Source organism: Geospiza fortis, unplaced genomic scaffold (genome assembly GCF_000277835.1).
Source record: "Geospiza fortis unplaced genomic scaffold, GeoFor_1.0 scaffold384, whole genome shotgun sequence".
Classification (NCBI taxonomy): domain Eukaryota; kingdom Metazoa; phylum Chordata; class Aves; order Passeriformes; family Thraupidae; genus Geospiza; species Geospiza fortis.
Window position 1 is genome coordinate 50332 of NW_005054744.1, and position 23051 is coordinate 73382.

Consider the following 23051-nt stretch of genomic DNA (forward strand, 5'->3'; position numbering starts at 1 on the left):
GAGGTCACCATGGCCCAAGAAGGACTCCTCCTCTTGACGGACTGAGAATTGAGTATTTACAGAGTGATGATGGACTGAGTTGAAATTTGAGAGATGGATGTATTGGAAATGTGGTGGGGGGAGGAGGAAATGCTTTTGTGTAGTTTTCATTTTCCATGTGTGTGTGTGTGCGTCCTTTTCTTTTGTAGTCTAAGTTAATAAACTTTCTTTCCCTCTATTCCTAAGTAGGCTGCTTTGCTTATTTCCTGGTCACATCTCACAGCAGACACCAGGGAAGGTGTATTTTCATGGGGCACTGGCATTGTGCCAGTGTCAAACCGTGACAACTATCAAGGTCACGCTGCACCATTGCAGATGGAGTGAACCCCCGTGGACTGCGTGCTTTGCAAATCTGTCAAACTGATGTCACACACATCCCTGAATCTGGCCATTTAAAATACACCCATGTCTCAATTGACACCTTTTCCTCAGCAATATGGGCTACAGTACACACAGGGGAAAGAGGACAGGATGCCATCGCACACTGGCAATCAGCTTTTGCATCCTTGGGCATTCCCCAAACCATCAAAACTGATAATGGCCCTGCATACATCTCACAGAAAACCAGGCGATTTCTACAGCTCTGGGGTGTATCAAACCAAACCCGTATCCCTCATTTACCAACTGGACAAGCCATAGTGAAAAGGGCACATGGTACCTTAAAAGGTATACTTAATAAACAAAAGGGAGGTATGTGTGGTGAGACCCCACAAAGCAGAATAGCTAAAGGTATATACACATTGAATCACCTAAAAGTACTAGAATCCAGTTATCCTAAATCACTTCTTATCACTACAATAATCCTGCAATGTTCAATTGCCCAAACCCAAGGTAATGGTACAAGACCTCCTTACCAATACATGGGAGGGTCCTTGGGATCTCATTACCTGGGGTCAGGGATATGTATATGTTTCAACAGACAGTGGGACATGTTGGGTACCTGCCAAATGCATCCGACCTGCACTGTGTCCTGCTCAGGACCACAGACAGCACCCTCCTGATAAACCCTCAGCAGACATCACAGAGCCATGTGATCAGAGTGATTGATGACTACCTCATGGAAATCTGGGACTACAGTTTACATAAAGACTCAATCTGTTTACAAATTATTTCCCTGTTTACAAACTGTTTTCCTTGTCTACAGATTGTTTCCTAGTTTTCCAGTTGGGTTTGTTTTTGTTTTTTTTCTTTAATAAGGGTTGAATGATTCTTGTTCTTACAGACTGTTTCATTTTCTTCATTGGTTAAATGGTTTGCTGTTTTTACAAAACAGTTGTAATCTGTAACCTATAAGCCTAATGCCTGTGGCATATTTACCTGAGCTCTCCCCTATCAGGTCCTGGACATAAATGCTGCAGCTATAATGCAAATCGAAATTTATAGAAAAGAAAGGGTGAGATGTTGGTGCCACGTTTCCAGCCCCTGGGCCGAGTGACAAGGGTTTTGGCTGATCAGATCTCTCATAAGACTGCAGGCATTTCAGTGGTCCAGGACCCGAAGGGGTGTGGAGTTCAAACCAATGAGAGCACCCAGACTGGGTCTTTCAAATCCTCTATATAAGGGAGGGCGTGGAAAATAAAGGTCTCTGTGCCACATGAACATCTGGGGAGAGTGGTCTCTGTTTCCTTGCCCCTCACCCCCCTACACGTGACCTAACATAGAACAGCCTGTATGAGAGGCTGATAAAGCAGAAGCAAAATGTGGTATGGTAATTAGAGAGCATTTGAGCCAATCTCAGCAGACCTAATTCACACACTGGTAGCTCTCTAGCTGCCTAAACTGTATCAGCAAGGTATTTTAAAGTTTGTCTTGACTCAGTCATGTATAAAGGATTGTGCTAGATAAGGACCCTCAGGCTACTATGCAGATAAATCTCCAGATTTCTGTTATGTGTATGGCCATGTTCCATTGACTTAACCATCCTTTTTTGTTTTTACCAGATGAAAAATTTTACCAGACCTCTGTAGTATATTACTCAGAGCATCTGAATTTCTTGGAGATGACATTTAGACAATGTTCAGGGTCCAAAGTTAAATTCCATTGCTATTTTAAACAAGGAAAACAGATGTTCAAGGGCATTGCAATTTTTATGAATTGCATAGAGGTCTACCTTTGATTGCACTTTCCTAGTAATAATGTAAGATTTCAAATTATCATACACTTATGTTTTGAGAAACACACACATAATACTAAACTAGATTTACTACCTTCCTTACAGTGGTCTTTACATTCACATAATTAAGTGCAGGTTTGTGCTGAATATGTATGCACACACAGATACTTGTACACACGCATAAAGAAACTGTACATGTAAGTACACAAAAATATAGTATACAAAGATAAAAAGTATGAATTAATTTGATAGAAAGAACAGAAAATAAAATACAGTTATTTGTAGCCACTATATACTTACTATTTTGTTGAATCTGATAACTGATATTCTCGTCGTCTATCATAACATTCCTGGATTCCAGGGTCATTCCATAAACTTCTCAGTGCATCTACATAGGGGTTCTCAAAAGTTGACACCTTCTCTACATCGACTTCTCGAACTAACTGTGCATGAGCCTAATTTGAAACAAAGAAAACAATTTAATTTATTTCATTTTCTATGTTTACAAATAGTTCATTTTCTCAGGTTGAAAGGTGTAGCTGTGTGTGTATTCTATTGCCATCTGTTAGAGGTGCGGCAGTTATCTTCTGTTAATTAGGCAGTTTTCTCTATCTCTTCCACTACCCATCCTCCCTCAGAGGAGATATCTTCTGTTAATGGGCCATTGAGTCTCACTGCATGACTGATAAAGTTACATCATCCCCTTGTGAGATGCTCTGCTCAGAGGGAGGAGCCAAGCATTCCTATCGAGATATAATCTGAGATTTGGAACACCACAGTCAGCCTTCTCCCACTGGATTCCCAGAGGAGCAGCTTTCTTCTCCACTGGATTCTCGGAGGAAGACCAGGCCCATCTACACCACCACTGGACCTTCAGAGGAAAACTACACCCTTATACAAGATCACTGCTTCAACAGAACCGCATTTGTCACTCCAGGAGTACTGCAGCCACCATTTAATAGGACTGCTACCAACACCTTGACCCACAGGGTGTCAGGTTATATTCTGATTCTGTCACTGTTGTTTTGTATTACTGCATCTTTATTTTTCCTAATGAAGAACTGTTATTCCTACTCCCATATCTTTCCCTGAAAGGCCCATAATTTCAAAATTATAATAATTTGGAGGGAGGGGGTTTACATTTTCTATTTTAAGGACGGCTCTTGCCTGCCTTAGCAAACCAAGACAGATTTTGGCACCCAATGTGAGGCTCGAGGGTATCGAGAGAATAAGGGTGAAAAAGAAATAGCAGTTCTTGAGTAACTTAATTTTTTGTGTGCTGGATATAGAAAACTTGTTAAGTGTCACCATGTGGTCTAGCTTACCCTGGTTCGGGTGGCATGTGGTCATGGCTATATTTCTCCCATTTGAATGCCCTTATCTAAACATGGTTCCTATAACTAAGGCTACTGTGTCTGTTATTCAGTTTGCTTTATGGGCTAATAGGGGGAGGAATTAATGGATATTTAACTTCCTCTGGAAGGCAGGCACATGGAGTCAGAGCTATCACACACTAACTGTATGTTTTTGGGGTTACTTTAATAATGGTACTTGCTGTGAGGAAATTACACCGGGGGAAATTTTCTCCCAACCGTTTAACCATCTCTTTGGGTCTGCCCCACCAGTTTTCGAAGGGTTCAAATCTTCTCTAAATGCTAATGATATCATACAGTGGTTGATGTTGCTGATATGCCTGTTAAGCCTGTTCTATTTAGCATTCAGAGATAAGGGAAGATTGACTTGGATAACCACCCTGACACCTACCCCAGAAAGTAGGGATGCTGCCACAGAACCTGACACTGCCCTGGGGACTAGGGATGCTGCCCCAGAGCGTGACCATGCCCCACAGCCCACCTCAGAAATAAACCACCCAGATTGGGTGGGGGTTCTGGTAAAGGAGATACATGAGATGAGCCAGATGCTGAAAGAGTACATTTCTCCAGCTGGTGAGAAACCCTCCTCCTGCCTCAAAGAGGGAGAGTTTAGTGGTGCAGCAGTGGAACCCACAGACGTTACAACTGTCCAGGTTCCAGCTGAACTGCAAGGGCAGTCACAGCCAGCAACAGTCGCCCCTGTGGAAATGAGGAAGTCTAAGATGAAATCAAAACACCCAGATAATGATAAGAATGGAGGGCCTTCACAACCCGCAGGGGAGCCAACAGCTGAGATCATCACAAAGTCCCTGACATATGAAAGTCTCCGTAATCTGCACAAAGACGTACGACAGGGACATCAGGCTTATATAACCTGGTCACTTTGGGTCTGGGACCTTATGGGTACAGGTGTGCAACTAGATGGTGGTGAGGCAAGGAATGTGGGACCCTTGACCCAGGACTCAGGTGTGAATCAGGTATTCATAAGGGAGCCAGGGTCCCTTTCCCTCTGGGAGTGGCTTTTAATAAGTGACAGAGAGAGGTTTGTCCACAGGGAGAGAATGCAAGGGCACCATCATAGAATGCGCTAGAAGACCCTTGAGGAAGGGATCCAACAGCTGAGAGAAGTAGCAGTATTGGAGGTACTTTTTGGGAGGGATGGACAGCATGATAATGACCCTGACAAAGCCAGGTGCACAGGGCAACTGTTGTAGACTGGCAAATCTAGGGCCATCTCAACATACCACCTTCATTGCAACGATTAATGCCGATAACAACTGAGACAGTAGGTTCTGTCGCCAACAAGCTTAGAAATTATGAAAGTATGATCAATGACCTGATGCAGGCCCATGTCTCTGCTGTAATTAGAAGCCTCCAAGAGGAGATGAGGGAGGAGGTGAGGAGGAACAGTTCCCATACGGCACCAGTGAAAGTCACAGGCAGCAAAATCAGAGCCCAACGTCCCCCAGATAGAGACATATGGTACACCCTCCGAGCTGACCTGTGGTTCTTCCTGCATGACCATAGGGAAGACATGGGAAGGTGGGATGTGAAAAATACAAGTGAGGGGAGGGGCGAGGGGAGGAGTAACATGGGGAGAGACCACCACTACTGGGGCTTAGGGGAGAGGCGAAGACCATGTGATATGAGGGGGGAAACCCATGAGGATACAAACATACTATTCAGTGCAAAATACCAAACCCAGTGCAAAACAACAACTAAATAAACTATTTAGTGCAATACAACAGAAACCTACTTCTGTCCTGGCAGAATGGGTGTGTCAACACAAGGAGGGAAACACTAACCAAGGGAGTTCCACTAAAGTGAAAGCAGCCTCAGCCTCCCATGACTGAGCTGCTGGGTATGATCTGTCAAATCCCCTTGAAGGTATCTCTAGCATGTATGCCCAGGGAAAGAATGATAACCAGGGCTAGAGGGGCCCTGCCTCTAGCAAGGAAGAGGCACGGGAAAACTGGATCTTTTGGATGGTGTGGATCCAATGGCCTGGCACATCAGAGCCACAAAAATTTGAAATGTTAGTTGATACTAGTGCTCAATGTACCCTAATGCCATCGGGACATGTGGGGGCAGAACCTGTTTCCATTGCTGGGGTAATGGGGGGGATCACAGCAATTGACCCTGTTGGAAGCCAAGGTGAGCCTGACTGGGAAGGAGTGGCAGAAACATCCTATTGTGACCAGCCCAGAGGGCCCGTGTATTCTAGGCATAGACTTTCTCGAGAACGACTATTACAAAGACCCAAAGGGACTCAGGTAGGCTTTTGAAATACCTGCTGTAGAGGCAGAGGACATTAGGCAATTGAACATCTTGCCTGGACTATCAGAAAACCCATCTGCAGTAGGACTCCTGAGGGTGGAAAAGCAATGAGTACCGATTGCCACCTCGATGATGCACCATGGACAGTATCAGATGAATCAAGATGCTGTGATCCCCATCCATAAGATGATCTGTGAGCTGGAGAGCCAAGGGGTGCTCAGCAAAACCCATTCACCCTTTCAACAGCCCCATTTGGCCTGTGCACAAGTCTGACAGAAAATGGAGACTGACGGTGGACTATCGTAGCTTGAATGAAGTGACTCCATCACTGAACACTGCTGTGCCGGACATACCGGACATGCTGGAACTCCAGTACGAGCTGGAGACCAAAGCAGCAAAGTGGTATGCCACCACTGACATTGCCAATGCATTTTTCTCCATTCCTCTGGCAGCAGAATGCAGGCCCCAGTTTGCTTTCACCTGGAAGGGTATACAGTACACCTGGAACCAACTGCCCCAGGGGTGGAAACACAGCCCCACTATCTGCCATGGACTGATCTGAGCTGCACTAGAAAAGAGTGAAGCTCCAGAACATCTCCAGTACGTTGATGACATCATTGTGTGGGGGAACACGGCAATGGAAGCATTTGAGAGAGAGCATCATCCATATTCTGCTGAAAGCTGGCTTCGCCATCAAGAAGAGCAACATCAAAGGACCTGCCTGAGAGATCCAGTTCCTAGGAATAAAGTGGCAAGATGGACAACGTCAGATTCCCACTGATGTCATCAATAAGATCACTGTGATGTCTCCACTGACCAGAAAGAAGGAAACACAAGCTTTCCTAGGCACCATGTTTTTGGAGAATGCACATTCCCGAGTACAGCCAAATTGTGAGCCCTCTCTACCTGGTTACCTGCAAGAAGAACAAATTCCACTGGGTCTCTGAACAGCAACAAGCCTTCGCCCAGATCGAGCAGGAGATCACTCAGCCGGTAACCCTTGTCCCAGTCAGGACGGGACCAGAGGTGAAAAATGAGCTTTACTCTGCCGCCAGGAACAATGCCTTGTCCTGGAGCCTGTGGCAGAAGGTGCCTAGAGAGACTCGAGGCTGACCACTGGGATTTTGGAGTCGAAGCTACAGAGGATCTGAAGCCAACTACACTACAACAGAGAAGGAAATCTTGGCCCCCTATGAAGGAGTTCAAGCTGCCTCAGAGGTGATTGGCACGGAAGCACAACTCCTCCTGGCACCCTGACTACCACTGCTGAGATGGATGTTTAAAGGAAAGGTTTCCTCTACCCACCATGCCACTGATGCCACATGGAGCAAATGGATTACCTTCATCACACAGCGCGCCCGTATTGCCCTGGGACTTTGGAAATAATTACAAACGTGCCGGAAGTTGAAAACTTTAGTCTCACTGATGAAGAAGAGCAGGAACAAGTGACACAGGCTGAAGAAGCTCCACTGTACAACAGACTACCAGCAGAAGAAACATGATACGCTCTTTTCACTGATGTTTCTTGTTGCATCGTAGAGATGAACTGGAAGTAGAAAGCAGCCATATGGAGCCCCACAAGACATGTTGCACAAGCGACAAGTTGCACAAGCTACTGAAGGAGAAGGTGGATCAAGCCAACTTGCTGAATCAAGGTCGTTCAGCTGGCCCTGGACATTGCTGAAAGAGAGAAGTGGCCAAAGCTCTACCTCTACACTGATTCATGGATGGTAGACAATGCTCTGTGGGGCTGGCTAGAAAAGTGGAAAAAGGCCAACTGGCAACGTAGAGGAAAACCAGTCTGAGCTGCCGATGAGTAGAAAGACATTGCCACTCAGGTAGAGAAGTTACCTGTGAAAGTCCATCATGTAGATTCCCATGTCCCCAAGAGTCAAGCTAATGAGGAACACCGAAACAATGAGCAGGTAGATCAGGCTACAAAGATAGAGGTGTCAAAGACAGACTTGGATTGGCAACACAAGAGACAGTTGTTCTTAGCTCAATGGGCTCATGATGCTTCAAGTCATCAGGGCAGAGATGCCACCTATAAGTAGGCACGAGACCGAGGGGTAGATTTAACCATGGATAGTATTTCTCACTTTATCGATGACTGTGAGACGTGTGCTGAGATCAAGCAGGTCAAGCGGGTGAAACCCCTGTAGTATGGTGGGCAGTGGTCCAAATATAAGTATGGAGAGGCCTGGCAGATTGACTACATCACACTGCCCCAGTAAGCACTATGTACTGACCATGGTGGAAGCCACCACTGGCTAGTTGGAAACCTACCCTGTGCCTCACACTACTGCCTGGAACACCATCTTGGGCCTGGAAAAACAAGTCCTTTAGAGACATGGCACCCCTGAGAGAACTGAGTCAGACAACAGGACCCATTTCAAGAATGGCTTTATAAACACCTGGGCCAGAGAACATGGTATTGAATGGATATATCATATCCCTTATCATGCACCAGCTTCCGGGAAAGTTGATTGATGCAACGGACTGCTTAAGACTACCCTGAAGGAACTTGGCGGGGGAACCTTTAGAAATTGAGACATTAACTTGGCAAAAGCCACCTGGATGGTCAACACCCGTGGGTCCATCAATTGAGCTAGTCCTGCCAAGTCTGAACCCTTGCACACAGTGGATGGACATAAAGTCCCTACAGTACACATGAAAGGTATTTTAGGAAAAACTGGATTAGTCTGACCTCAGGCAAAGATGAACCCATCTGCGGGATTTTTTTTGCTCAAGGACCTGGTTACACTTAGTGGATAATGCAGAAAGATGGAGAAGCCCATTGTGTACCACAGGGAAACCTAGTCTTAAGTGAAAACTGTGCATAAAGTTTCACTGTGTAGTTTACTGATTTGGCTAAGATGCAGATGGTAATAGAATAAGGGGTGGATAATGTCTTAGGTTGAAAAGTGTATCTGAGTGTGTATTTTATTGCCATCTGTTAGAGGCGAGGCAGTTATCTTCTATTAATTGAGCCATCTGTTAAAACCAGGTGGTGCAGTTTTCTTTATCTCTTCCACTACCCATCCTCCCTCAGAGGAGATATCTTCTGTTAATGGGCCATTGAGTCTCACTGCATGACTGATAAAGTTACATCATCCCCTTGTGAGATGCTCTGCTCAGAGGGAGGAGCCAAGCATTCCTACCGAGATATAATCTGAGATTTGGAACACCACAGTCAGCCTTCTCCCACTGGATTCCCAGAGGAGCAGCTTTCTTCTCCACTGGATTCTCAGAGGAAGACCAGGCCCATCTACACCACCACTGGACCTTCAGAGGAAAACTACACCCTTATACAAGATCACTGCTTCAACAGAACCGCATCTGTCACTCCAGGAGGACTGCAGCCACCATTTAATCAGACTGCTGCCAACACCCTGACCCACAGGGTGTCAGGTTGTATTCTGACTCTGTCAGTAGTTTGTTTTCTTTTTTGTACTATTACATTTGTGGTTTTAATTTTCCTAGTAAAGAACTGTTATTCCTATTCCCATATCTTTGCCTGAGAGCCCCTGAATTTCAAAATTATATTAATTCAGAGGGAGGGGGTTTACATTTTCCATTTCAAGGGAGGCTCCTGCCTGCCTTAGCAGACACCTGTCGTTTCAAACCAAGACATTCATATATTGTGAATGTGATTAACAGGAATAATTTCTCAGACTGGCCATCTTACCAATGTGTGATTATGAATGAATGATGTTAAGGTGTGTTCAAACTAAGAAAAATAGTAATTGGAATTATACGAGAGAAGGTAAATTAATAAATGAGTATATGGGCCATTGTTTCAGAATAAGTTTATCCTAATCCAGTATTATGTAGCTGAAATGGATAAAATATTTTTATGAAAATTTATATTTAATTAAGCTACATTTTAAGAAAGTTTTCATTTTTCATATCTAATTTTAGGGCATATAATATGCTTGCTTTAAAATTATCATCTCTTAAGCAACTCGACAGAGTTAGACTGACAGGAGCAGAAAGAATGGGAAGGAGGGAGAAAACTTGTCTTTTAAAGAGATTCATTTATATGTACATACACTAAGAGAGTAAAAGAACAGATGAAAACTTAGCAAAGAAAAAAAAAGGGATTCTATTCTCAAATTTAGTCTACATTTCAGACTAGTCTCATTTCAGTAAGGACACAGACCCCTTTCCATTTTAAATCAGGTAAGTACATAAAATAAGGACTGGGTTTGTTAATTTTAAAGTAATTTATCCTGCTTTCACATGTACAACCTGTCACCTCTCTTTTTAGACAGTCCAGGAGAATGCTACAACTCATTACTTAATAAAATTTTATACCTGCAACTATTGTCTACTCATAGGGAAATCAAAAACCCCAAGTTCAATCTGAAAAATGTTTGAGATATGGAGAACATATGTTCTCTATTCTAAGAATTCAAGTCTCCAAGTTCTAACAAAGTTTATTTTCTTCTGGAACATCATGTTCACCCATCCCAAAACTGGACAGATCATGAAGGGTTTCTACTGTCTGATAACAAAATTTTTACAAAATGGTATTCAACTAAGCACAAGCCAATACTCTTGTGAAACAGGAAGATATATTTTTTCCCAAAAGATTTTGTATTTTTTGCTGAAGCCCAGTTATGTATTCAATTCACTTTATAGTCTTCCAAAAGAATGATACCCCAAGTATTTGCTCACTACTTGTGACAAACCGATACACAATATATTCAGATATTATTTATTTTATTGTTCTTGAGCTCTGAAAGTATGACCAGCTGATATCAAAATGCTAACATAGGTAAAAGACAGACTCAGTATTCAAAAGTTGCTCTTAAGCTTTCGTTGGAAATTCATCATAATTGACAGATGCTCAAGTATTATACATCAGGAGCATCATAAAAGGTAATTACTTTTTTCAGTTAATAATTTAGACATATAATTACTAAAAAATAGATGAAGATTTTAAATAGCTTTGTTTCTCAGTTCTGCTTGTCCTGCCCCAGAACTAATAGGACTTTGCACTATGTGGCAAAAACCTCTGAAATGAAGTTCAATATATACCAGTGACGCATATCCAGCAGAAATCTAATTCAGCCTTTTAAAAGAAACATAGAAACATTCTTTCCTCAATAAAAAATGTTTCTTGTTCCCTGGGTAGACTTATGACTACTTGTATCCTACTGACATACAGCTCTTGACAACAATGCTGCTTTTCTTAAAAAAGTAATAACCCTTCACACAGATTTCAAGTCTTTATGCTACGTCTAGGTTATGGTGTCTTGTTTCCCAGAGGTACTATACTTTGCTGTAGATTACAATTTTTCTTTGAGTCTTTGTCAGTTGGTATCTTTTACTGGCTTCTAATTTCTGGTCGAAAAGAGATTTAAAACCAGGATCTCATCTATTGGCTTGTTTTCTCAATCCCATAAAAACAAAAGTAATTCTACTGAAGCCTAATGAGATGCAAAAGCATGAATTTAATGCAGAAAAAGACTCAAGTATGCATGATGTGTGGTGCTAAAACTGCTAAATATTTGGTTTAATTTCCTTCCACTAATATAATATCAATCTTGGAACATTACTTTTGATGTTAGCACTCAAAATGCTTGCATGAAAAATCTGAGGACTCATCATTCATCCAGTTTCCACAGTATAACCTTTACCTAGTACTTCTTAGTCTTCACTGATACTTTTTGCTGTACCCAAAAATAAACATTACTTGAAACAAAATAGTAAAGCTACCACCCCTTAAAAAATTGTACCATCTGAGATTTCTTTCTTTTGCAACACCAACAACTGCTATCAAAGCAGTGAAACAAACAAAACAAAAAAGGATTCTGCGAGTACCACCAAATTCAAATTGGTAATTAAAATGCAATTACTAGTTAAGCTGTAATGTTCTGCAAACAAAATCTAGATGATCTAACTTCAGAGTCTGATACACTTGACATCAGCAGTCAAAGAACATTTTCCATGTCCTTCTGAAGATATAGGAATACATGTAACAAATTGCACATTATTTGCCACAGATGTTATAGAAACATTATTCCAATTATCTATAGCAAATCACATAAATTTTTAATTTTTAGAAGTTTCTTCCTTAAATTCTACAGGTATTAAAAAGAATCATCCCAGAAAAAGAAAACTGAAATTTCTAGGAATAACATTAGAGTTATTTTCTAACAATGATTTTATGTTTCTGAAACCAGGAAATCAGAGTTAGATGATACCAAAATAGCTATCTTCTCCTTCTTCACCATTGCCTTCAGAAAATTATTGACAATGTTAAAAACTAATTCTGAGCTTGAAGATAATTATACTTTTATACTGGTCATTCTGACAATATTATTTTCCCCTTGAATGCATTTAAAATAAATATATTTTTAAATCTCCAAGGTTCTGTCCTTGTTCTACCCCAGATCAGCGAGAGGGGGCATGGCCAAGACATGTTATGCAATAACACCTTATGTCATTGCCAGGGTGTCCTGGTTTAGGGTAAATTTAAGAGGAAACTTTTAAAGGGGTTCCTCTAGAAAGTAGATTTAAGCGGTCCTTCTCCTGACTGGTTCAGAAAAAAATTTTGATGGAGAAAAGTGGAAAAACTGTTTATTTAACAAGCAAAGTATTCACAAGCATAAAAAATTATTAATATTAAACAATAAAACCTCTCGTTGCTTTAAAGAGATGGTAAACTCAAAAAGTTTTTTTTGTGGGGTGTAGTTCGGTTTGTTCAGTCTCTTATTAGTTCTTCTTGCACTGGAAAATGCCGCGTTCTGGGCCCTGGTGGGCCACGGATGTGAGCTTTCAGTGTTTATTTTGGGTTTTCAGTTTAGAGCACGACTGACCAGTTTTAACAAAAAGAAAAGCTACAGTTCAGGGAACTTTTCTGTCTCAGCTAGCTAAAAACTAATTAAAAGCAAAGGAGAGCTCTTTCTCACTGTCTGTGCTGCAGACAACACAGTTTGTGAGAAGAAAAGCTGAAGATTTAACCCTATGTTTTTTAATACAGACACCTCAGATAACTCACTGCTTTTCTGTCTCCCCCTCTTCACTCTTAGAACTAGTTTTAAAGGTGTAAAACTTATTTCTGGGTTAAAAACATGAATGGGGATTCAGCATCATAAAGTTACACTAGGACACAGGGGAAGGGACTGTCTCACTTCCAGGGAAAAAGGGTTCCTTCCAGTGGTGGCTGTGACTGTGGTTGGGTTGAGTCTGGATCTGTGGTGAGCATTTTTGCATGTGATCTGTCTTGGTGTGAAACGACAGGTGTCTGCTAAGGCAGGCAGGAGCCTCCCTTGAAATGGAAAATGTAAACCCCCTCCCTCTGAATTAATATAATTTTGAAATTCAGGGGCTCTCAGGCAAAGATATGGGAATAGGAATAACAGTTCTTTACTAGGAAAATTAAAACCACAAATGTAATAGTACAAAAAAGAAAACAAACTACTGACAGAGTCAGAATACAACCTGACACCCTGTGGGTCAGGGTGTTGGCAGCAGTCTGATTAAATGGTGGCTGCAGTCCTCCTGGAGTGACAGATGCGGTTCTGTTGAAGCAGTGATCTTGTATAAGGGTGTAGTTTTCCTCTGAAGGTCCAGTGGTGGTGTAGATGGGCCTGGTCTTCCTCTGAGAATCCAGTGGAGAAGAAAGCTGCTCCTCTGGGAATCCAGTGGGAGAAGGCTGACTGTGGTGTTCCAAATCTCAGATTATATCTCGGTAGGAATGCTTGGCTCCTCCCTCTGAGCAGAGCATCTCACAAGGGGATGATGTAACTTTATCAGTCATGCAGTGAGACTCAATGGCCCATTAACAGAAGATATCTCCTCTGAGGGAGGATGGGTAGTGGAAGAGATAAAGAAAACTGCACCACCTGGTTTTAACAGATGGCTCAATTAATAGAAGATAACTGCCCCACCTCTAATGGAAAGCAATAAAATACACATCCCTGGCCATAGCTTGCATTTGCAACCTAAGACATGAACCATTCTCTTTTTCTGTATTTTTCTTTTTCTATATTGTTGCTGTTACTGTTAGTTTTCCTATCTCATTGCCATTTACAGTAAATTGCTCTTATCTCACCCTGTGACCTTTGCCTTTTGTGCATCCAGTTCTCCTCTCTGGCCACCCACGGGGAGGGGGGGTGGAAGAGGGGGTAGGAGAAATGACTAAGCAGCAGTCTTGTTTGGAAAGTCTCAGTGGGAGAACTAAATTGAGGAGTACCATTCCTAAACCATGACAGTTTCATAGTCTCAGTTTTCTACTTATTTTCTAATTTTTTGAAAGCACTCATGTTCCTCAGTGACTAAGTGGGACAGAAAATGGATCTGTTCCCATATTCTTTCCATAGATGCACCAACCTTTTGGAATCTTACAACAGTGGTGACCTAGTTACAGGGATAGAAGGCAGAGTTTAGCATTAGGGGTAACAAAATCATGTATTCTACACTCTTCTACATCATCTTTAGTGGATCGTCTTTTTTAAGGCAGTAGGGGGAAGCATAAGGTCTGCCATTCTTTCTCTGGCCTGGAGCTGGGGAGGGGCTGGGACTTTCCAGACCGCACCGCCACCACAGGTCCCCGGTTCATCATTTTCTCCATCCGTGGAGCCCAAAGCCTTGAAAAGACAGCTTCTGACCCGGAGATTGCCTTGGGAAATGGAGCGGCAGGGGTGGCCCCCAGTCCAGTCGAGCTGTGTGCAGCCAGAGCCTGCTCGGGACCCAGGTGCATGTTGCCTGCCGGTTTGCTGCTGCCTTCACTGAGAGAAAGACCCAGCACCCCCCACTGCCATTGCCACTCGCTGTCGGGGAGAGATACTCACCGCAAGTAAGGGAAGATCCAGACAGTGACAGCATCCCCCACCGCCACCACCACTGCTGCTGCCCGGGGGAGGCAGCTTGCCCAGGACCGTGCATCTTGGCAGCATAGTTCCTGGTTTGAACTATCTCATTGGGTTTAATTTTGTTCCTGTTTTTCTATTGTTCCCAGTCTGGGGGAAGGAGGTTTGAGCCACAAGACCCTCTCCAGTGTGCTGCCTGTTCTCCCAGGTGCCACGTGGCAGACAGCATGGGGGGAGCTACCATTTTGGTTTTGCCCTAGGGATGGGGGGGCCAGGTGACGTTTTGCCTTTGCTGATTTTATAGATAAACCATTTTTCTCTGTATTGTTGTATTGTTTGCACCTTTTGCCTCAGTAAAATTGTGACTAATGTTTTTGTTTTTACTTCTCACAGTCCTGTTTTCCCCTCCACTGTTGGGCAGGGGGGAGGGGCTCGAGCAGTATTAACCTTTTTTTTCCCCACTGTGTTTTTCTTTTTAGAACCATTACAAGTGGTTACAGTTGTTATAGATGAGTAATGTGATGGTTGGTTCTCACAATTAAGAAATAGATATGGTGTGTATGTTAAGATGTGTAGTGATGTTATTGTAATATGTCCTCCCATAGTCCTCTTTCCCCTCCCCCTTGTAATAGCTTTGGTAGTCAAGGCATTTGAGGAGGGCTGGCTTACTACTAGGAGGCGTGGCATAACAACACCTGGCCTCCAATCAAGATGTAAGAAAGTGATCTCCACCAATAGACAGCATAGAAGGAGTTAACTGAATAAACTTTGGGAGGCGCTAAGGGTATAAAAGAGCATCCAATTTGTAGACAAGCACCTGGCTGCTAGTCACGGAGACTCCCAGCACTGTAAGTTTTCCTTATTCAGTCCTTTGTTGCATTTTTCTTAAGGTTTAATAAACGATTAAAATTTTAAAAGTGAGAGTTATTATCTCACGCAATGTTAGAAGAAACTTAGAAAGAAGTTGGGTTTTTTAATATTCCTTTTGATATTGTCTATGTAATTTTTTTCAAACTAGCTTTGTTGGAAATGATACAAGGTTTTAAATGTTTATATAACTTTAGTCAAGGGTTTTGTTTTCCTTTGCCCAGGGGGAAAGGAATTGAAGTTTCTTTTCAAAGGACTGTTTCACTACTCAAGGCCTGATGAGCTTAACATCTCAACAGACTGGGAGAAGAACAGGAGATATACAAAAGATAACGACCATCAACTCCAAACATCACCCCTGGCATGGTCAGAGATACCTGGTCTGGGAAAAGATAGATAAGAGAACAAAGAATGAGAACAAAGAATGAGAACCTATTTAGCACTGAAGGCAAAGGGATCAATAACCAGTAGGTAATCAAATACTAAGAACTGTGTAACTTGGGACCAATGAAGATTGAACCAATGACTTTCTCTGGGTTTTGATTGTATGAGTATGTGAAAAATCTAGTAAAGATCATGTGATGGAATGATTTTCTCTGCACAACCCGGGCAATGTGTGGATGAAATTATTTCTGTTGCACATCTTGGCCAGAACAACATCCTGGCTAGAATAAAGTGATGCCTTGATTCTCTAACACTGAAAAGTTGTCATTAGAAAGTTTTTGTTTTTCCTGCAGTTTCGGTTACAGCTTTCTAACCTACCAAAAAGATTTATGATAGACATACACAAATGCAGTCCATTTTTAAAGAGTATTCTGATACACAGAAGAAAGCAATATGCTTGAGATGCAGCAGGCAAGGTTGTTTCATATCAATGATCTATGTGGACTAATTGATTTTAAGATGCTCATTTAAGAAATCTTTCTTCCATGGGAAAACAAATCTTAGCAAATATTTTCTGTTTTCATAGAATCACATAATCACTAGGTTGGAAGAGACCTTAAAGATCATCGAGTCCAACCTATGCCCTAACACCTCAACTAAACAATGGCACCAAGTGCCACATCCAGTCTTTTTTTAAACACATCCAGGGATGGTGACTCCACCACCACCCCCAGCAGACCATTCCAGTACTTTATCACCCTTTCTATAAAAAACTTTTTCCTAATATCCAACTTATATTTCCCTCGGCGTAACTTAAGACTCTGTCCTCTCGTCCTGTCAGTTGCTGCCTGGAGAAAGAGACCAACCCCCACCTGACTGCAACCACCCCTCAGGAAGATATAGAAAGTGATAAGGTCATCTCTGAGCCTCCTTTTCTCCAGACTAAACAACCCCAGCTCCCTCAGTCATTCCTCATAGGGCTTGTGTTCTAAGCCCCTCACCAGCCTTGTTGCCCTCCTCTGGACGCACTCAAGCGTCTCAATGTCCTTCCTAAACTGAGAGGCCCAGAACTGGACACAGTACTAAAGGTGCGGCCTCACCAGTGCCGAGTACAGGAAAAGAATGACCTCCCTGGTTCTGCTGGCCACACTATTCCTGATACAGGCCAGGATGCTATTGGCCTTCGTGGCCCTCAGGGCACACTGCTGGCTCATGTTCAGTTGGCTATTGACCAGTATGCCCAGGTCCTTTTCCACCTGAGCACTGTCCAGCCACACTGTCCCCAGCCTATACGTGGACAAACACTCCCAGCTTAGTGTCATCTGCAAATTTCCTAATGAAAATCTCAATATCCTCATCCATGTCATCAATAAAAATATTGAAGAGAACTGGCCCCAGCACGGACCCCTGAGGAACACCACTAGTGACTGGCCAGCAGCTGGATGCAGCACCGTTCACCAACACTCTCTCTGGGCCCAGCCATCCAGCCAGTTCTTAACCCAGCAAAGAGTGCTCCTGTCCAAGCCATGAGCTGCCAGCTTTTCCAGGAGTATGCTGTGGGAGACAGTGTCCAAGGCCTTGCTGAAGTCCAAATCGACAACATCCACAGCCTTTCCTGCATCCACCAGGCGGCTCACCTGGTCATAAAAGGAGACCAGGTTGGTCAAACATGACCTACCCCTCCTAAACCCATGCTGGCTACGTCTGATACCCTGGCCATCCTCTAAGTGTAGAGCGATAACACTCAATATAAACTCTTCCATTACCTTATCTGGTACTGAGGTCAGGCTAACTGGCCTATAATTACCAGGATCCTCCTTCCTACCCTTCTTGCGAATGGGCGTCACATTGGTCAGCTTCCAGTCATCTGGAACATCACCAGTGAGCCAGGGCTGTTGGTAAATGATGGAGAGCAGCTTCACAAGCTCATCTGCCAGCTTCCTCATCACCCTAAGATGAATCCTATCCGGTCCTATAGATTTGTGAACATCTAAGTGGCTCAATAAGTCTCTGACTGCTTCCTCCTGGATAACAGGGGGACTATTCTGCTCCCTGACAATATCTACCAACCCAGGAGGACAGTTGCCATGAGGACAACCTGTCTTTCTGTTGTAAACTGAGCCAAATAACATGTTAAGTATTAGACAGATGCTATGGGAAGGTTGCATTGTTTCTGGTGGTCCATATTCAACTGGTTCTTGTTGACAAAGAAGCAAGAAAAGTACAGTTAGAATTAGGAAAGCATGCGGTTTAGTTGTGGATAATACATATTTCATCCCTCCTGAAAAATGTGGTTATGCTGCTTATGTTGGTTTTCTGTGGAACAGCCTCAATCCTATCCCTATGGATGTTTCCCTGACCTGATAATTTCTTCTCATAACTCCTGTAGCACTTGGTCCAGTGTTGTGTGATCACATGGATCCCATCCCATTAATGATGAGCTGTCTTTAGATCCCTGAAGACAAGTTTCTCTCAAGATTTCTACCTGTTAAAGAACAATTTGAAATAAATTTTGTGTCATGCACTGGCTGCAAATATTTTTCCTTCCTGCTCTCTTCCTCCTAGATATAAACACTGCCTTTGCCATGTATGGGGACCCTGGGGGGCATCCCCTAGGTTAGGGAGGCACAAGAAGCTTTGGACTGCCTCTTTTCTGCTATATTAGGTTCCCAGCAGATGTCTGGTAGATTAAAGTTACCTACGAGAACAAGGGCTGGTGATCCTGAAACATCCTCCAGCTGCCTATAGAATAAGTTGTCCACCTCTTCTTCCTGGTTGGGTGGACAATAACAGACTCCCTGTGGGATATCAGCCTTGTTGGCCTTCCCCTTAATTCTTACCCATAGGCATTCAACTTCGTCATCATTAGCTTCAATACGCATGGCATAAAAAACCTCCCTAATATAAAGGGCCACCCCTCCACCTCTTCTCCCTTTCCTGTCTCTTCTGAAGAGCTTGTAGCCATCCAGTGCAGCACTCCAGGTATGTGAGTCGTCCCACCATGTTTCCGTGATGGTGACTACATCATAGCTTTGCTGTTGAAATCATAGCTTTGCTGTTGTAATCATAGCTTCACTGAGACAAAATGCCATAACTCTGAGAATCCCCCTCTTCCTTCTTCGTCCCCCAGCTTTATATGCTGAGCATAACCCCATATGGTATGGAATATCCCCCTTTGTTCAGTTTTCCCAGCTGTGTCCCTTCCCACCTTTTTGTGCACCCCCAGTCTACTGGCTGGTGGGGTGGGATGAGAAGCAAAAAAGGCCTTGACACTGTGCAAGTGCTGCTTATCAATAACTAAAACATCTCTATTATCAACACTTTTTTCTGCACAAATCCAAACCAGCCCCATATTAGCTACTGTGAAGAAAATGAACTCTATCTCAGGCAAAACCTGCACAGGTGTTTAGTGAAAAAAACTTAATTTGATACCCTGCTGAGAAATAGCTGTCATTCTAAGGAATAATGGCTTAATGAGACTATCTCAACACTGGAGAAACATTACTGAATACAACACTTAGTCAGGTGTTAACCCCAACCTTAAAAGTAGGTTTGACATTTCAACCTGCATCTCAGCTATATCACCTACTCTTATACTGTCAAATCCTCTCCAAAGCATATTTATGTATATTTAGTCTCACTGGGATAGCTTTATATGAGAGATCTAATTTTCATTCCTTTCCGAAGGGGAAAGAAATCATACAATCCAATTCTCATGTAGTTCAACCTAGTAATGCAGGACCCAAAGAAAACATACATTAGAATGTGAAACAGACATGATTTGATTTTATGTAGAAAACGCTTCTAAATATGGCATCTGTTTCAGCACACCCATATGATTGTACCATCTGCTTGGGATGTATTCATAAAAAGCTGTTTTCTACTGCCTATCCTAGCTAGTAAATGACAGAAATTTAAAAAGACCTACTGGATTGCATAAATTAATTGCAGTGCAACTTAAGAAAGCAGTTCTCTTAATAAAGCCAGTCTCAATGAAGAATATTAAAAATATTGTTGCTGCAATTTTATTTATCAGATGAGTAAAACATCACACACACTGCTGATTCATATGGTATCCAAGAACAGCACACAGAAAGCTCTGCATAAAGACCACAAAAGATGATAAGCATCCAAGAAGGGACGGATAGGGTTCTTAGAAACTTCCTGAAGGTAGTTTAGAAACTACCTGAGTGCTTTGTTCTCCCTTGCAGACATTGCATTGTGCAAGAGACTCATTTGCAACCCCTGAAAAATCTGTCCATTCACATATTCCTCAATTTCCTCATGTATATCCTTAAAACCTTTTCCCACAAGCAAATTTGAAACAGAGAAGTAACTCCAATTTTCTTTAAGAAAAATCCATTTTATACAGTCAGCCACAGTACAAACATATGCTAGTCAAATGGTCTCCATATATTTTAGTGATATCTCAGTCCAATACTGTTAGCACCTGCATTACCACAGAACCAGTTGACCTTTTCACTACAGATAAGGGTTTAAAAAACATGCTAGTTTTGAAATGGCAGGGAGCTGAAAAAAAATTTTTAAAAAGAGAATAAATGTTGAAATTATTTTCTTCCCCAAATTGTTACTGTAGATCTAAATTAAATGTTCCACAAACTACTTTTGAAAAATATTAAAATATTTTCTTTCAGACTGACTGCAAGAGAATTTATAACATTGTATTGGGTTTGCACAACAAGGTTTTGGTAGCAGAGGTGGTACAGCGGTGGCTTCTGTGAGAAGCTGCTAGAAGCTTCCCCTATGTCTGATAGAGCCAATGCCAGGTGGCTTACATAGACCCACTGCTGGCCAAGGCCAGGCTAATCAGTAACAGTGGTAGCGACTCTGGGATAACGTATTTCAAAAGTGAAAAAACCTGCTGCACACAGCAGCCAGAAGAGAGGAGTAAGAATATGTGAGAGGAACAACTCCGCAGGCTCCAAGGTCAGTGAAGAAGGAGGGGCAGGAGGTGCTCCAAGCACTGGAGCTGAGATTCCCCTGTAGTCCATGGTGAAGACCATGATAAGGCAGCTGTGCCCCTGCAGCCCATGGAGGTTCATGGCAGGGCAGAGATCCTCCTGCAGCCTGTGGAGGAGATCCATGCCAGAGCAGGTGGATGCGCAAAGGAGGCTGTGACCCTGTGAGGAGTCCATGCTGGAGCAGGGTCCTGACAAGGACCTGTGGACCCATGTAGAGAGGAGCCCACGCTGGAGCAGTTTGCTGGCAGGACTTGTGACCCTGCTGGGGACCCATGCTGGAGCAGTCTGTGCCTGAAGGACTGTACCCTGTGGAAGGGGTTCATGCTGGAGCAGTTTGTGAGGAACTGCAGCCTGTGGGAAGGACTCATGTTGGAGAAGTTCATGGAGGATTGTCTCCTGTGGGAGGGACCCCACGCTAGAGAAGAAGAATGGGAGGATGAAGGAACAGAGAAACAATATGTGATGAACTCACCACAACCCCAAAACCCCTATCGCTGCTCAGGGGAAGGAGGTATCAAAAACTGGGAATGAAGTTAAACCTGGGAGGAATGGAGGGTTGGAGGGAAGGTGTTTTAAAATTTGGTTTTATTTCTTATTATCCTATTATGATTTGATTTGTAATAAATTAAACTAATTTCCCGAGCCAAGTCTGTTTTGCCCATGATAGTAATTGGTGAGTGATCTCTGCCTGTCCTTATCTAAACTCATGAGCTGTTGTAATCTGTCTGCATCCATCTTGCCACTTCATCCCTAGGAACTGAATTTTCTGGGCAGGCCATTGACTTTACTTTGTGTGATGGCAAAATCCACTTTCAGGAGAATCTGAATTATTTTCTCCCCTTTCTCAAAAACTTCCTCTGCCATGTTCCCCCATACAATGATGTCATCAATGTATTGCAAGTGTTCTGGAGCCTCACCCTTTTCCAGTACAGGCAGGATCAGTCCATGGCAAATAGTAGGACTGTGCTTCCACCCCTGGGGCAGTCGATTCCAAGTATACTATGCACCCCTCCAGGTGAAAGCAAACTGTGTCCTGCACTCTGCTGCTAGAGGAATGGAGAAAAATGCATTAGCAATGTTAATAGTGGCACCACTTTGCTGCCTTGGACTCCAGTTCATACTGAAGTTCGAGCATGTTTGTCATGGCAGCACTCAGTGATAGTCCAGTTAGTCTCCATTACCCATTATATTTATGCACAGGCCAAATGAGGCTGTTGAAGAGTGAGTCTTACTGACAAGTCTCTGTGTCTCCAGTTCATGGATCATCATATGAATGGGAATCACAGTCTTGGTTTGTGCAGTATCGCTGACGATGCACTGCTCTGATGGCAAACGGTACATGATGTTCTTCAACCCCTTTCTCAAAAACTTCCTCTGCCATGTTCCCCCATACAATGATGTCATCAATGTATTGCAAGTGTTCTGGAGCCTCACCCTTTTCCAGTACAGGCAGGATCAGTCCATGGCAAATAGTAGGACTGTGCTTCCACCCCTGGGGCAGTCGATTCCAAGTATACTATGCACCCCTCCAGGTGAAAGCAAACTGTGTCCTGCACTCTGCTGCTAGAGGAATGGAGAAAAATGCATTAGCAATGTTAATAGTGGCACCACTTTGCTGCCTTGGACTCCAGTTCATACTGAAGTTCGAGCATGTTTGTCATGGCAGCACTCAGTGATAGTCCAGTTAGTCTCCATTACCCATTATATTTATGCACAGGCCAAATGAGGCTGTTGAAGAGTGAGTCTTACTGACAAGTCTCTGTGTCTCCAGTTCATGGATCATCATATGAATGGGAATCACAGTCTTGGTTTGTGCAGTATCGCTGACGATGCACTGCTCTGATGGCAAACGGTACATGATGTTCTTCAACCAACAGGAGTCCTACTGTAGAAAGTTCCTCTGAGAGACCAGGCAAGGTGTTCAACTGTCTAATGCCTTTTGTCTCCACAGCAGCTATCCCATAAGCCCACCTGAGTCCTTTTGGGTCTTTGAAATAACCACTCCAGAGGCAATCTATACCAAGGATGCACAGAGCCTCTGGACCAGTCACAATAGGGTGGTTTTTTCCCCTCCTTCCCAGTCAAGCTCACCTCAGCTTCAAACAAAGTCAAATGCTGAGATGCTGTCACCCCAGTAATAGAAATAGGTTCTGTCCTATCGTGGTTTGACACTGGCCAAACGCCAGGCATTCAC

At 43.1% G+C, this 23051-nt stretch overlaps 1 protein-coding gene across 1 annotated transcript in view; it reads right to left on the bottom strand.

The window, feature by feature from the left end:
* The window catches only part of LOC102038435 (guanine nucleotide-binding protein G(q) subunit alpha-like), a gene marked incomplete at its 5' end in the record, with an annotated part of 91410 nt that overhangs the window by 38859 nt on the left and 29500 nt on the right, over positions 1 to 23051 (bottom strand). Inside the window, one exon of the mRNA XM_014311336.2 lies at positions 2453 to 2607. Within this exon, the coding sequence (XP_014166811.2) occupies positions 2453 to 2607 (155 nt within the window). The remainder of the gene's footprint in view (positions 1 to 2452; positions 2608 to 23051) is intronic.